General features: G+C 44.7%; 1 protein-coding gene across 1 annotated transcript in view; it reads left to right on the top strand.

Annotated features, from left to right (window-relative positions):
• The window catches only part of EIF3H (eukaryotic translation initiation factor 3 subunit H), a 70,318-nt gene that overhangs the window by 11,715 nt on the left and 42,587 nt on the right, over positions 1-16,016 (top strand). The window contains exon 2 of the mRNA XM_082235801.1: positions 2,578-2,734. Coding sequence (XP_082091927.1) covers positions 2,578-2,734 — 157 coding nt within the window. The remainder of the gene's footprint in view (positions 1-2,577; positions 2,735-16,016) is intronic.

Below are 16,016 nucleotides of genomic sequence, written 5' to 3'. Positions count from 1 at the left end.
GCTCAATAGCTTTATTTCCTGCAGACCTAGGCACTTACAAAGGGAGCGTAAAAGTGATTGATAGCGATGCAGCTTGGAGAATGTAAAAATGTCTTGCCGCTGTCATGTTGCAATGTTAGATAGCTTGCAAGTGGGGACTTGCAAAAAACTTCTGGGCAGGGGCGAAGCCAAGAGGAGATACTTTCCCCCTTTTAGCTATTCCTCCCACCACCCATATGCATTTCGTGCCTCTGTGGGGACCACCACTGCAGCTCATTGGCTGGTGCTGTGATGCATACAGCTCAAGCCAGAGGCCATTTCTCCAGGTTCGGCTGCATGGAGCAGCCTTGGTTGTCTCACTACACAAGCCAGGAAGCGTCATCCTCGAACAACGGGGCTGCGGTGGGGTCCCTAGACATGGAGCCAGTTCTGGGACAGCTGCTTGAACATAAGAAGATCCCTGATGAATCAGCCCACCTAGTTCAGCATCCTGCTCTCACAGCAGCCAACCAAATGCCTGTGGGAATCCCACAAACAGGACCTGAGCGCCACATCACTCTCCCCTCCTGGGGTTTCCAGCTACTGTTATTCAGAAGCAAGACTGCCTCCAAAAGTGGAGGTTGAACTAGTGGAGCTAGTAGCCATTGATAGTCTTCCTTTCCAGGGATTTATTTAATCCTCTTTTCAAGCCGTCCAAATTGGTGGACTGCCTCTTGTGGGAGCTAATTCCTGTTGATCTATGCACTGTGTGGAGAAGTGCTTTCTTTGGTCCTAAATCTTCCAACATTCGTGAGTTACAGCGTTAGGAGAGAGGGAGCAAAACTCATTTCTTCATGACATTCATACAGTACTGTTAACTTCCAGGATCATGTTGCCTCCCGATTTGATTCAAGTATGTTCACACACAGTCCTTTATGCCAGGGCTGGTGATCCTGTGGCTTGTCAGATGATCTTGGACCCCCATGATCCATCAGTCTCAGTGAGCATAACCAGTGGGGACAATGGGCATTGTAGTCAGCAACATCTAGAGGGCCACAGGGTTCCTACTGCTGCTTTATGCAGATGTCTAGTTGGGTGGGGGGAGGTTATTGCCTTTGTTTGTTACAATGGTATGCATTTTTGTGGTTTTTATCTTGTAAATCGCCCTGCGATGCTCGGATGAAGGGTGTTGTAGAAATTCCATAAATAATAAATAAATAATCCGAGTGAAAATGATGGCTTGGAGCCTCCTGCTGCCATCCTTCTCACTAGGCAAGTTCACTGTTCCCAGTTATGTCATGTAACAGGATCAGTTTGTGTTGCCCCTAATGTTTTTTTTTTGGGGGGGGGTTAGATGGTTCTGCCAAATTAATTCCAAGCATAAGGCTCCAGTTTAAGTTGAAAGTTTAATTTAGCCGATTTAAAACGCATGCCACCAGTGTAGGGGCTGGGGCGATTAATAAGAAATTGTATGAACCTCATAGGAGAGTTCTAGGGATTCAAGATTGGGAGAACATTCTGGCAGGCATCCATCACCTCTGACTCTCAGGCTACAGGGGCTGTTTACTTCACGTTGAGCTGAACTCTGTTTCCAGTATTTGCTAGCTGTGTGAGCAGTGTTAAAAACTCAGATACATAAACTAGGCGCCAAATGGCTTGTTAAACCAAGATTGCAGTTGCCAAAACAGAATGCCTAGTTGCCATTTTGGGGTCAGATGGCTTGGAAGTCGTATTTTTCAATATGACTTTTTGGTTCCTGAAATTCATTCTGATCGTGCAGATAAAATATAATGGATAGAATTCTACAGGATTTGTTGCCAGTGTGTGAAAACAGCCAGGATCCAAGGATCAGCAGGCATGCCCCTCCAGGTGGTAGAGACTTCAGGTGTCATCCTGGCGCCTGGACATCTTCACTTGGTTGCAAGTGGCCGATAGCCAGGCGCAAAATGCTTAATGTTCAGACTACTTCAGTGATTGGTGGCCATGACTGGGAAAGTGACATCGCTTCTATGGGAATGCACAAGCACATCCTATGACAGGGTTGCATACCAATTGCCTGTTTCATTTAACAGGGTATTTGAGCAGAAGGTTAATCCTCATCAAAAAAATACTTAATGAAACCTGCTCTTCCGCTTGGCAATTATTTCAGCTTGAGCAGAATATGTGACTCTTGAGTTGGCTTTCCAGAAAAGAAAATCTGCTCTCACTATGATTACCTTTGCTAGAGTCTTCGACCCTCATGAGGGCTGATCTCCATGTAGTTGACATGTTATATTTCTGTGTTGCTTTTCCATTAAAGCAAGTCCATTTCCTAACCCTATAGTTAAGGTAAAAATTAAATTTCAAATCCTCTACTTTATTCTTGTTTTGAGCAAGTATGCAGGACAAAGTACACGGGATTTCTTGACATCTCTTTGATTCATATCTCCTGGACCTGCTCTTATTCTTCTTAATTTTATTAGTATATTTAGATTGTCTGGACGTGGTGTCAAACTTTGGGCAGTGGAATGCTTCAATTATTCATGTTTGGTTCCGTCCCCTGTATTTCTTGGGAAACTACCTGCTAAGTTGAACCGAATGATCTGTTCTAAATGAGGCTCTTCGAATCTGTATTTTCAGGTAGTGCTGAAGATCATCAAGCATTACCAGGAAGAAGGCCAGGGCAATGAAGTGGTCCAGGGTGTGCTGCTGGGGCTAGTGGTGGAAGACAGGCTCGAAATCACCAACTGCTTTCCGTTTCCCCAGCATACAGAGGATGACGCCGACTTTGATGAAGGTAACAATTCATAATAATCATGTTAAAGTCTCGTTCTGGGGCTAGCACGCCTGCTGAAAACACTGTAAATTGGAGACCATATGGGAGAAGGAACCTACCACTAATATTAGGTAGGTTCTCCTTGGGGAAATAAGTGTCTTTAGTACAGGGGTAGCCAATGTGGTGGCCGCCAAAGTGGAGCTGCGACTCCAACTCCCATAAGGCCCAGCCTGCCCGACCAGTGGTCTGGAATGATGGGAGATGTAGTCCTGCAGCATCGAGAGAACACTCCATTGGCTGCCCCTGCTCTGTTTGAGAGGTATATGTAATGTAAGGCAGGGACAGGCAGAAAAGCACACCAAGGTCCTCTGGTGTATCGCTGGCCCATTCTGTTGTGCTGCCTGCTGGTTATTGGGCCACTGGAAAAGCATGTTGGATTGGGTGAAGCTAGGTCCAGAAGGAATTCTTTTGTTTTCAAGCAGGGTTGGGGGGCAGGAAGAGGGAGCAAGCATCAAAGAAATGGCAACAAGAAGAAGGCAATCTCCAGCTCTCCTGGGAATGCAGTGTTTATTTAGCCCAGGGGTCTGCAACCTTTAAGACAAAAAGAGCCACTTGGACCCGTTTCCGAAGGAAAAAAAACTGGGAGCCGCAAAACCATTGCGACATTTAAAGCATGCGCGCCACTGCCCTCCGATCTGACAGCGGGCGGGAAGGTGACGTCGGGACAGTGCGTGACTAACGCACGCACCGCCCCCATGCGACGTCACAGCCAGTACAGCGCCCGCCACAGTGGGGAGTGTCGGGGCACACAATGCGCCTCCTCCCCTTGCTAATATCCGTCCCGGAGCTGCAGCAAAGGTGTAAAAGAGCCACATGCGGCTCCGGAGCCGCGGGTTGCAGACCCCTGATTTAGCCCAATGCGTTTTGGAGAAGTCTCCTTCATCAGAAGCTGTATGAACAGTTCAGTTGTTTCTTCTTCATTAAATTGGTATATTACCCTTTATCTGTAGATTTCAGGGCGGTTCACAACATAAAAAACAACAACATAAAATTACAATATAAATAAAAAAGTAATAATAATAAGAACAAACCAATAACACACACACACACCACATTTAAAAGGGCATCCGATGTCTATCAGCCAAAGACCTGGTTGAAGAGGAACATTTTTGCCTGGCTCCTAAAGGTGTATAATGAAGGCACCAGCTGAACCTCCCTGGGGAGCACATTCTACAAATGGGGAGCCACTGCAGAGAAGGCCTGCTCTGATGTTGCTTCCCTCCGGACCTCTCGTGGGGAAGGCACAGGAAGAAGAGCCTCAGAGGATGATCTCAGTTTCTTAGCCCCAGCAATGTCTGGATCCGTATGGTAGTATTGCCATGAGATCAGAGTTATCTGTGGAAGCACAACAAGAATATTTGTTTATCGTTGGATGAACAAATCCAACATCTGGAGCCCTCCAGATGTTGGATACCCTAGGTCAGGGGTGGTCAACTCCCAAGAGACTGCGATCTACTCACAGAGTTAAAAACTGGTAGTGATCTGCCCCCTTTCTTGGGGTAAGTTATTAAGTTTTTTTTAGGGAGGAGGAAAGGCCCCTTTTTAGGGGTTCAGCAGGGCAGTGTTGTTAAGCTCTACCTGTTGGGCATGCCTGCCCTAGGGGGACAAGTGGTGGGCAGAGCCAGAAGTCTTCTGCTTCAGTTTCTACCATAACCACCTCAGTTTAGAATCCCTCTTCATGAATTCACACAAATACAAGATGGGTGACACCTGGCTTGAGAGCAGTACATGTGAAAAGGATCTAGGAGTCTTGGTTGACCACAAACTTGACATGAGCCAACAGTGTGACACGGCAGCTAAAAAAGCCAATGCAATTCTGGGCTGAATCAATAGGAGTATAGCATCTAGATCAAGGGAAGTAATAGTGCCACTGTATTCTGCTCTGGTCAGACCTCACCTGGAGTACTGTGTCCAGTTCTGGGCACCACAGTTCAAGAAGGACACTGACAAACTGGAACGTGTCCAGAGGAGGGCAACCAAAATGGTCAAAGGCCTGGAAACGATGCCTTATGAGGAACGGCTAAGGGAGCTGGGCATGTTTAGCCTGGAGAAGAGGAGGTTAAGGGGTGATATGATAGCCATGTTCAAATATATAAAAGGATGTCATATAGAGGAGGGAGAAAGGTTGTTTTCTGCTGCTCCAGAGAAGCGGACACGGAGCAATGGATCCAAACTACAAGAAAGAAGATTCCACCTAAACATTAGGAAGAACTTCCTGACAGTAAGAGCTGTTCGACAGTGGAATTTGCTGCCAAGGAGTGTGGTGGAGTCTCCTACTTTGGAGGTCTTTAAGCAGAGGCTTGACAACCATATGTCAGGAGTGCTCTGATGGTGTTTCCTGCTTGGCAGGGGGTTGGACTCGATGGCCCTTGTGGTCTATTCCAACTCTTATGATTCTATGAATTCACAAGATGGTCTTAGGTAAGTCTCAACCTTAGTTGCTGCCCCAACCTATGGGGTTAATACTGTTCTACTTTACTTAACTGCTATAATTGTCACTGAAATAAAGAAGGTATGGTGCTTTGGGTTATAAATGCTATTATTCCTTATAAATTTTGTACATTTTGAGCTTTGAAGTGCCAAACGATAAATATAGGTGGCATTTACAAAGAAAAATCATATTGCTGTTCTAAAGATCTGGTTAACTTTGCTTATACCTGTTGATTTAAAAAAAGCTAGCATTTTATATCTTGTTCCTAAATCAGAAAGCATTTGCGTCTTTCTTAGTATATCTATGGACCATTGTTCTTCTTTGCTGAAAATTATTGTTACTCCAACACAATCAGTTGCTCTGATGTGTTGTGTCTTGTATCTAAATTTATCTCCTGGGTTCTGATAAATTCTTAACTCAAGGTTTTCTAGCATAAGCTGAGAAAATCGCATACATAAAAACTGTAAAAATTAGGGGTGGGTATCTTGTTTGACACCGAGAAATACATTCCAAATGTGCCATTGCCTATTAAAATAGGCCTCTACAGTCAATAGGATTTGTGACTTCTTAAAAAAAAAAGAAACCTGCATGTTTTCAGATTCTGTCTTGGCCTTGAAGGCCCTAGAAAAGTAGCAGCAGGGTAACCAATCCCATTTCAGCCGGGTAGGCATGCACCACAGTACTGTGATTCTTGCAGTCTTAGCCCTGGGCCCCTAACCTGTAGCTTTATGTAAAATCTAAGCATCTCCTATTCAGATTTCAGATCTGTGCAGACACTTTGGATTGCTCTTTCTTCCTATTAGCAAATGGTTAAGAAGAAGATAGATGATGGTAAAGGTAAAGGGACCCCTGACCATTAGGTCCAGTTGTGGCCGACTCTGGGGTTGCGGCGCTCATCTCGCTTTATTGGCCGAGGGAGCCGGCGTACAGCTTCCGGCTCACGTGGCCAGCATGACTAAGCCGCTTCTGGCGAACCAGAGCAGCGCACGGAAACGCCATTTACCTTCCCGCCAGAGCGGTACCTATTTATCTACTTGCACTTTGACGTGCTTTCGAACTGCTAGGTTGGCAGGAGCAAGGACCGAGCAACGCGAGTTCACCCCGTTGCGGGGATTCGAACCACCAACCTTCTGATCGGCAAGTCCTTGGCTCTGTGGTTTAACCCACAGCGCCACCCGCGTTCCAAAGATAGATGGTGACGATCCCTAAAATCACTAGGGACGAAAATTGCAAGTCAAGCGGCCTGCCCCCAGGCTTGCAGGCTCAAGGTAGAAATGGGGCATGTTTGGGAGGAAAGCAGAGCAAAATGAAGCGGCCAGATGTGTCTCAGGGAGGCACTTCAGTGTAATAATAACATTCAGTGTTAGGTGGAGGAGCAATTGTAATGTAGGAAGGACTCTGCTAGGGAGAAGGGATTTGGGAGAGAGGAGTACAGAGGGCAACCTTAGGTGTAAGCAGAAGGTTGTACCTGCCTAGAGCAAATATTGTGAGGAGCAGCATATGGGGGATGGGGAAGAGAGGGTAGATTGGAATAATTGAGACGTTTGAAAGGAAGGACTAAGGCTGGTAGCCAATGCACATGCTCTGTTAGCATAAAAGATTTCTGCATACTCAACATAACTCCCTCCACTTTTAATAAAATAAATAAAAAACCTTTATTGTCACTACACCACCTGTGTGCAGTGAAATTAAACGAGCCCCCCCCCCCCATACACTCAGTTTTGTTCGCACTCTGTGTGCCTGTCGGAAGTCAGTTGCACCACTATTCCCCCCTCCCATTTTCTACACAAATGCGCTGCGTCTCCCCCAAATCTGCTCTGAAGGGCTTGGAGAAATCTGGGAGGACATATTTTGGATGCTTGTGGGAAGAGGAAGGAGAGGGGAAGCTCCATTGCACAGCCAAAAATCCTTGTGCTGTTGGAATGATTTCTCTGAATAGTTAACCTTCTTGAACTCTCTGCCTATTAATACTAGGCAGTCGCCTTGGGTGTACTGTGTACAAGGACTGCTAAAAACTTCTCTCTTAGGCAAGTCTACCTGCCGCATGGATGTAACTGTTGGTTTTATCTTTATTTTGATAATTTTGTTTTGTCTACTTGTTTCCAAAGCATTGATTTTACTAGCACTCTCTTAGGAGTGTTATGTATCATTTTTGTAAACCACTTGGGTTTTGTTTTATTAAGCAGAATCTGAATTTCGGTAGATTGTGTATTTATTTATATAAGCCGAGAAGAGAGGAAGACAGTGAAGAGAACTTGTAGCACCTGGCAATATCTGTGTGCATGCTCACACTTGGAGAAGACAAACTCCCTTGGCAATGGGGAAGGGGGGGGATATCTGCATGTGAGGCAGAAAATAGAAATGCTGTGAGGCAGAAAGCGTTAGCAAAGCTCCAGCTGTACACTGGGGGTGGCAAATCTGTGTCCCATCCTCCCGGTTGATGTTGCTATATTCCAACTCCCATCAGCACCGGCCAGCATGCTCAGTGATCAGGGATGATGGAGCCACAGCATTTGTTGACTCTGGGCTCTCGGTTCCTGCTGTATGCACACATCACTTTCAATCCTGGCCCTTACGAAAGTAGCCTGAGCAACTTAAGAACGCCGGGAAAAATCAAAGCAAACATTCCATACATTTATAGTAAAATTGTTCACGTGGCAAAAGCCTGCATGTTCACACTGAGCCACTGTTTCTTTTTAATTATGGTTTGATGTGAGTGTGCAAACCATCCCGTTTCAATCTTCTCGGTGCAATCTGAATTGTTAAGGTTGCATCAGACATGTAAGTGGAACATGTTTCTAGACCACAGAGCCATACCTAGCTTCATCTTGGGGCCTGAAATAACACTTCAGGTACAGAACTAAATCAGAAATTTCATACAGAAGCAGATCTATAGAGGTAGAGGTAGAAGTTGGAAAAGAGAAATGGGTATATTAAAAAGAGGGGGGTTACTGGGGGGAGAGGAGGTCATGTGGAACACCATGGCTCCACTTTTTGAATCCAGAAATGTCTGTAGGCAAGCTTTGCTGGTTTTTAAATTCTCCGCATAACCCGAGGACTGCTAACTTGCCTGATGGGAAGTGGGCAGAGATGAATGTGAAGGATGCTGAAGTCCTCAGGAGCACAAATGCTTATGAGGTGCTAACTTTGTAATGCAGCTTTGTGTCTGTTCTGTTCACACTGCCTTTTAGAGCTCTTGAGCAGCGAGTCTTTTATATAAACTGAGATTAGACTTTGCAAGAACAACCCTTCTACTCCATTTGATGGTGATCTTAGGAACTGTACTGTCAAAACTATCATCTCTGACAAATGAATCATCTATTCAGATGATCCGACACTGCTCTCCCAAGACCCCAAACCCACATTGGCCTGATTATTAAGTGAGCACTTGTCTCTCCAAAACTGTAGAAAACTCCTACAAGGAACTAGATCTAAAGCTTTTGTAACCGTAAAACAGGGGTAGCAGTCAGTGTGCGACACCTGGTTTTGGTCAGGCTGCAACTCTGCCATCCCTGACCCTTGGCCAGTTCTGGATGGAATCCCATCAGTAGCTTACGGAGAGGGTTAGCCCATGTTGTCTATTCCTGTGTTAAAAGCACACTGCACTCAATGCAGTAAAGGCCACCACTCAATGGTGTGGTGTTGTCCTCTTTATCCTGCAGTCTTAAATTAACACTGTGCTGGCAATTGTGGCTTGTACCTGTAAATGGCTACTCTCAGATTGGAAAGGTTGTGTACAGTGGTACCTCGGGTTAAGAACTTAATTCGTTCTGGAGGTCCGTTCTTAACCTGAAACTGTTCTTAACCTGAGACACCACTTTAGCTAATGGGGCCTGCCACCGCTGCATGATTTCTGTTCTCATCCTGAAGCAAAGTTCTTAACCCAAGGCACTATTTCTGGGTTAGCGGAGTCTGTAACCTGAAGCATCTGTAACCTGAAGCGTCTGTAACCTAAAGCGTCTGTAACCCGAGGTACCACTATAGTAGTCTATAGGGAAGGAGGTGGTTTCTCAGGTACTTGGGGCCTGTTTCTTAGTGATGTCTTCCATTCTTGGTGTGGCTCTGGTTTGGGAGAGAGCCTGCTGCACATGCGTAGCATATACAGTGGTACCTCGGGTTACAGATGCTTCAGGTTACAGACGCTTCAGGTTACAGACTCCGCTAACCCAGTAATAGTACCTTGGCTTAAGAACTTTGCTTCAGGATGAGAAGAGAAATCGCGTGGTGGCGGTACAGCGGCAGCGGGAGGCCCCATTAGCTAAAGTGGTGCTTCAGGTTAAGAGCAGTTTCAGGTTAAGAACGGACCTCCAGAACGAATGAAGTTCTTAACCCGAGGTACCACTGTACTAGGCTACCCCATGGAGGCTTTCATTGTGGCTTTCCAAAGAACCTGATGCCGAGCAGGTATTCTGTAGCTTTTCATCTGCTGATTGTGAACCCTTTGGGGGGATATGGAGCCACCTCTCACTGTGAACTTGCCAAAGAGAGCGGAAAAGAGATTTATCAGCTCTGTGAATTTCCTCAGACAGAGCAGACAATAAATCTAGAACAAACAATATAATTCTTCATTTAAACTTTTATCTTTTATGTTGTTAACGGAAAGGCTTTTCTGTGGGGCTTCAAAAGCATATTACTTTGAATTATTTTCTCACATGCCTCCATTGGGATCTTTTCCCCCAAGATGAAGGCTCATCTGCTACAATTCCTTTTACTTGACAAGCTACAAAATAAATCTATTTCGGGCAATTAAGCAAGGCTGTTATAAGAACTGAAAGGAAAATTGAGACAAGGTGGGGTTGTTTTTTAAAATGGGCTGTTTATTGAAAGTCCCATTAGGGGGCACTGTTACCCAGCTTAAAAACCAGTCACATCTCATTTGTGTATGCTGGCTGTGCTAGGAGTGAGGCTCGCAAACGGGTGCCGGCGGAACGGGGCGGGAAAAGGAGAGCTATTTTCATTTGCTAAGGTTTAACTACTGTTTTATACAACCAGGTTCCATAAGCATGATACACAGCGCATTGATTTAAATACCTGTCCGATAAATTTGCTGGCTGTCCTATCAGGCAAACTCTGCTAGCTTAGAAAGCGCAGGTGCTTAAGGTAATCTCTGCAAACCTGTATGCATTTATCTCAGAACTCTGTGTAGAACCCAACACAGTTCTTCCATTCTGCTCTAATAAACCCCTTTAGGGACAGACCATGGGTTCATCAGACGCCACCTGTTCCTCCGCAAAGGAATAACCACTGTAATTTCCATCTTGCTTCCATCTCAAGATCTTACCTTAGCATTACCTTGCCTTACAGTTGTACTATATCATCACAAGCTGAACGAAACCTAGTGGCTGGGGAAGGGCTGTAGGGCCGGTGGTGCAATGGATTAGTGCGCCTGGCTGCTAACCAGAAGGTTAGTGGCTCAAGCCCACCAAGGATGGTTGTGGGCAGGATTCCTCCACTTCAGGAAGTTGGACTGGATGACCCTTGGGATCCCTTCCAACGCCGACGGTTCTGTCAGAGGATAGTAGAAACACAGGACTCTGCCTTTTACTGCATGAAATCATTGGCAGTGTTCAAAATTAGCCAGGCGCCAAGCACTAGATTGGCGACTGACATCTCCATCCGCCTGGCCCCTCCAGCTTTCTTAAGCAGGTAAGTAGGAGAGATTATTTAATTGCATTTACCGTATTTTTCGCTCTATAAGATGCACTTTTCCTCTCCCAAAAAGTAAGGGGAAATGTGTGTGCATCTTATAGAGCGAATGCAGGCGGGCGGCTCTGCTCAGTGCTCCCTTTAAAGAACCACACACACGCTCCGCGAGCTCTTTAAAGGGAGTGTGGCTCTTGGGGGAGCCTTTCATTGCCCTCAAGAGGCTTTACGGGGCTATCCCATAAGCCAGGACAGCAAGCGGGATGGCTGCGCAGTGAGCCAGCTTGCTGTCCTGGCTTCTGCCTTAGCCGCGTGCAGCCTCTCCCGGGCAGGGGGATGAAGGCTCCCCCTGCCCAGGAGAGGCTGTGCGCGGCTATCCCATAAGCCAGAACAGCAAGAGGCTATCCCAGAAGCCAGATCCCTCTTGCTGTTCTGGCTTCTGGGATTTAAAAATTTTTTTTTCTTGTTTTCCTCCTCCAAAAACAGTCTTATGGTCTGGGGCGAAAAATGCGGTATATCCCACCTTTTTCTCCTGGGAGTACATGGTTTACCTTACTCCTCAGTTAATCCCCACAACGGCCCTGTGAGGTAGGTTAAGAGGCCCATTGAACTTCCTGAATGGGGATTTGAACCCTGATCTCCCAGGTCCTAGTCGAACACTCTAAGCACTACACTACACTGGCTTCCTGGAGTACTTCTTCTATGGGACAGGTCTATGAATTAAGTAGGTAAATGAATATGGGTAAAGAAAAATGTCACTTAGAGAAGGATCTGAAATATTTTCCTTAAAGCTTGAATTTGATTTATTCTGGATTGTTTTATTTGATGTGTTGTAAACCGCTTTGAATTTTTTTCTTTAACATATAAAGTGGTACAGAAATGAAATAAATAATAATAATAAATCTCATTGGAGGGGGAAAGGCGCCTAGACATTCCGTTTTGGTGACCATAGCCTAGGTTAAAGGTGCCATTTGGTGATTAGCTTATATATCTGAGTTTCAAACCCTGAGCATTGGTCCTTCTAGCTCAGAACTGTCTACAGTCTGTACTGACTGGGAGCAGCTCTTGAGGTTTTCAGGCAAGAGTCTCTTTCAGCCTTGCCTGGAGATGCCAGGCATTAAAGCTGGGGCCATTTTTCATGCACTCTTCCACTGACCTGTGACCATTTCAAACTTGGTGTTGCAAGGTACACATTAACTGCAACTGAGAGCAGCAGCCCACCTATTCTTAGTAGCGTTTGCTTTTTAAAAGCGTGAAGTCATCACACTCAGCTTTCTCTGTCCCTTACTGGCTGCTGCTTGTGGAGGCTTGGAAATTCTGAGCATGGTGATATCACAGCAGGCATTGGCTTTCATAGGCATTACTAGGGAGAAGCCAATATCCTTTTTATAATATCTCTTTTGGTCCTTAAGTGACGTCCGTATTATTATTATTTTTCCTTTGATAAGTAGCCTATTTCAGATGATGCATTATAACGCTGCTTTTGCATTTCATCTGTAACTGACTGTGTAAAAACGTAAGAATAATAGAATCTTAGAATTATAGCATTGGAAGGGACGCTGACGATCATCTAGTCCAGCCCCCCTGCAAAGCAGGAATAGGCAGCTATCCCATATGGGGATTGAATCAGCAACCTTGGCATGATCAGCACCACACTCTAACCCAGGCTTCCTCAACCTCGGCCCTCCAGATGTTTTTGGCCTACAACTCCCAAGATCCTTAGCTAGCGGGACTGGTGGACAGAGATGCTGGGAATTGTAGTCTCAAAACTTTTGGAGGGCTGAGGTTGAGGAAGCCTGCTCTAACCAGCTGAGCTATCCAGGCCCTGGTGCTTAGGTCAGAGACCCCTCTAGTCCATCCAGATCCCCATAGGAGGTCCACAAGCAACCCCAGTGCATCAGCCTTCATCTTGTCTGTGGTTCCCAGCAGCTGCTGTTCAAAGGCATACTGCCTCCAAAAGTGGTCAAATCCTACTCGCATTATAGAAAAATAGAGGAACAGGCCTTTTGCAGATTACCAGGTGATTCTCTTTCCGGACGTTAACTAGACGTGTGTTAGGTTTTACTGCAGAATCCTAGCACCAGAATAACATTAACGTCATCCTTTAATGTTTAATCTCCACTATTCTTCCTTAGGTTCCATAAACCGCTTGCTGGTATTTTTAGACGGCGCGCGGAACTTGTCTGAGCGAGCATCAGATTTTCCTTTCTCAGCCCGTCCTCATTTTACAAAATTTCAGTCTGCATCGTGCAGGAATATGTGATGAGTGCTTAAAGCTAATAAGCATCGCCATAAGGATGTGAACAGGAATATTGCTAAGACATTTAAAATGAAGAATAAAAAGCATGTAGCCATTTTCACATGATGCGGAAGAAATGCCAGTTGACAGCTGGCGTATGATTTCGTAACACAGAGATCAGCGAATGCCAACGTGGTGCCCTTCAGATGTTGTTGGACTGCGATTCCCATCAGAACTTTATTAGCAAAGCCAACAGGCCACAGCTATACAAGAATTAAAAATAAAATAAAATAAACATAAAAAGGGAATAAAAACAAACAAAAAGAGGTCCGTCAGGTGAATACGTCTGTCACTCAGATGGTGGCCCTTAATTTCACAGCTCTCTCGATTAACCTTGCGACCTTCTCAGTTGTCTGGCTGTCCGTATCAGATAAGAGAAAGAGCAGTGTAATGTCTTGTGGACGGCCAGGATTGGAGAGGATGAGTGGAGTAATAATCTCATTCCTTAGGTCTCTATAAAGGGGGCAGGATAAAAGGACGTGGGACACTGTTTCCGTGTTGCCATCTCTGCATGGGCAGAGTCGTTTTTCAAATGGCGTTTTTTGGTAACGACCTTCGAGTACGGCAGAGGGAAGGACATCCCATCTAGCCAATGTAAAGGCGCGTCTATATTTTGGGATGGTTGCGATTCCCATCATCCTCGACTAATTGGCTGTGCTATCTGGGGCTAATACAGACTGTGGGGCCACAGCCCTAGTGCGCAGCTAGGCTGGCGGACACTTGCAGTTGCGTGTGTTTTGAATGGGAGCTCCTGATCCACAGGCTATATCTTTTGAGATGTAAGATAAGCAATTTGACACAGCAAAGGCAGTTCGCTGTGGGGGCACACATAAGCCAGCAAAGGTAAAGGGACCCCATTAGGTCCAGTCGTGGCCGACTCTGGGGTTGCGGCGCTCATCTCGCTTTATTGGCCGAGGGAGCCGGTGTACAGCTTCTGGGTCATGTGGCCAGCATGACTAAGCCGCTTCTGGCAAACCAGAGCAGCGCATGGAAACGCCGTTTACCTTCCCGCAGGAGTGGTACCTATTTATCTACTTGCACTTTGACGTGCTTTTGAACTGCTAATTGGGCAGGGGCAGGGACCGAGCAACGGGAGCTCACCCCGTCGTGGGGATTCGAACCGCCAACCTTCTGATCGGCAAGTCATAGGCTCTGTGCCACGTCCCCACATAAGCCATTAGGTGCGCTTAAAATAATTCCCTGTATTGTTGCTGCCAGTTGAGTCCTCCTTTGTCCAAGTGGCAAGGGAGAGAGGATGGAAGGTGACACAAAATGGCCGGATAGGGAGCCTGTTTTGAAAGGGGTACACCATCCTTATCGTTTGTTTTAGGCATAAAGGACCATGCTCTTGCCTTGTCTATTTAAAGGAGAGAAGCTGAAAATGGTCACCCCTCCGGAAGAATTATCCACTCACTCTGCCTCGCAGAGTTGGTATCTTTCATTTGATTCCATTGCAGTATATGCATGTTCTCATCAAATTAACAGCCTGCAGGTCTTGCCTCTGTAGCATGCTTGTCTCAACTAAGTTAAATTCCTTCCCATTAGTCATAATTATATGACATACAAGCCTGCGGTGTACTCTATGAATTTTTGTTTGCATTTTATAGCTTACAAGACAAACAGCTGTTTAAGAACCTTTTTTTTTAATTAAAAAAAAAGTTTTTCCTGTGGTCTAAAACGCTAACACAAAACTTCATCACCTTTCTGTGGCTGCGCTTCTATGGGGGAAAAACTCCAATGTTCTATTAATCTTCTAAATTATTTTTAAAACCCCACATTTTTCCTAAATTGATAGAATGAATCTCTGGAGAAAAAGCATAGGAAATGGTGCAGGTGTGTAACTAGAGATAATCAATATATATGTAATATTAATATTTTTCGGTCCTGTGTGGGCATCTGCTTCGTATGGCAATATTTTGAAAATGTTAACTTATTATGGCTTATTGGCTTACGGTTGAACGTTCCTGGTAAGAAATGTGTTGAATGTTCCATTTGTAGGTTATTCTGATAAGTTGTGGAAAGACCTTGGCACCGTTTAACTGAAATTTAAAATATATAAACCTTTTTAGTCTCCAGCAGCTGAGATAACTTAAAGTTGAAATATGAGGGTTGAAACTAAAATATGACGTATCAAGAGTAATATTAATGGCTTTTCTCTTGCATCCGTTCATACTTGAGCTGTGAATATGTTAAAAGGAAAGGATTGTACATTTTTATATGGTTGTATTTATTTAAAAGTTAGGAACATTAAAATATCACTTTCATAGTAAAACAAAGTGTAAGTGTATTCTGATATTTAATACATGGCTGCATAAGGTAAGGCTTTTTTTATTTTAAAAAATGTACTTGGTTTTTCAAACTTAAAATATTTTACAGGGTTGAGATTTATGAAGTGTCCAGCTGTTAGGTTGATCTAAAATACTTTCAGATTTGGCATTGCTAACATTCAGTTAAAATGCCAAAGCTGAAATTCAAAAATTCTTCCCCCCCAAAAAAACCCATAAGGATTTAACGATAACCTTTCTAGAGCAAATTTGAGATCAGAGAAACAGGGCGCATACAAGTGAATTTCAGAATTGTCAGTTGAAGGACATCTAATTTCAATTTATATTACTTTTAATATGAAACAATACATTCTGTAAGGACGAGCTAGATTTTGCCTAAATCAAGCTGTTGTCTTAGTTTTCTCCCCCTTTTTTGCTGTTGAAAAAGCTCTCCTCCTCAGCAGTTGCTTTTAATTAAAATATAAATATATATTTTACGTATCTTTATATATTTGGGATGTCTGGCAGTTTTATATATGAAGAAATTAAAGCTGACTTACGAACATGCTTTCTCTTATTCTTTCATGCACCACACTTCGCAGGCTG

The sequence above is a fragment of the Podarcis vaucheri genome, assembly GCF_965113315.1.
Source record: "Podarcis vaucheri genome assembly, chromosome: 8".
Lineage (NCBI taxonomy): Eukaryota > Metazoa > Chordata > Lepidosauria > Squamata > Lacertidae > Podarcis > Podarcis vaucheri.
The sequence above is the reverse complement of the archived record's forward strand: the minus strand, read 5'-3'. Positions and strand labels throughout refer to the sequence as shown.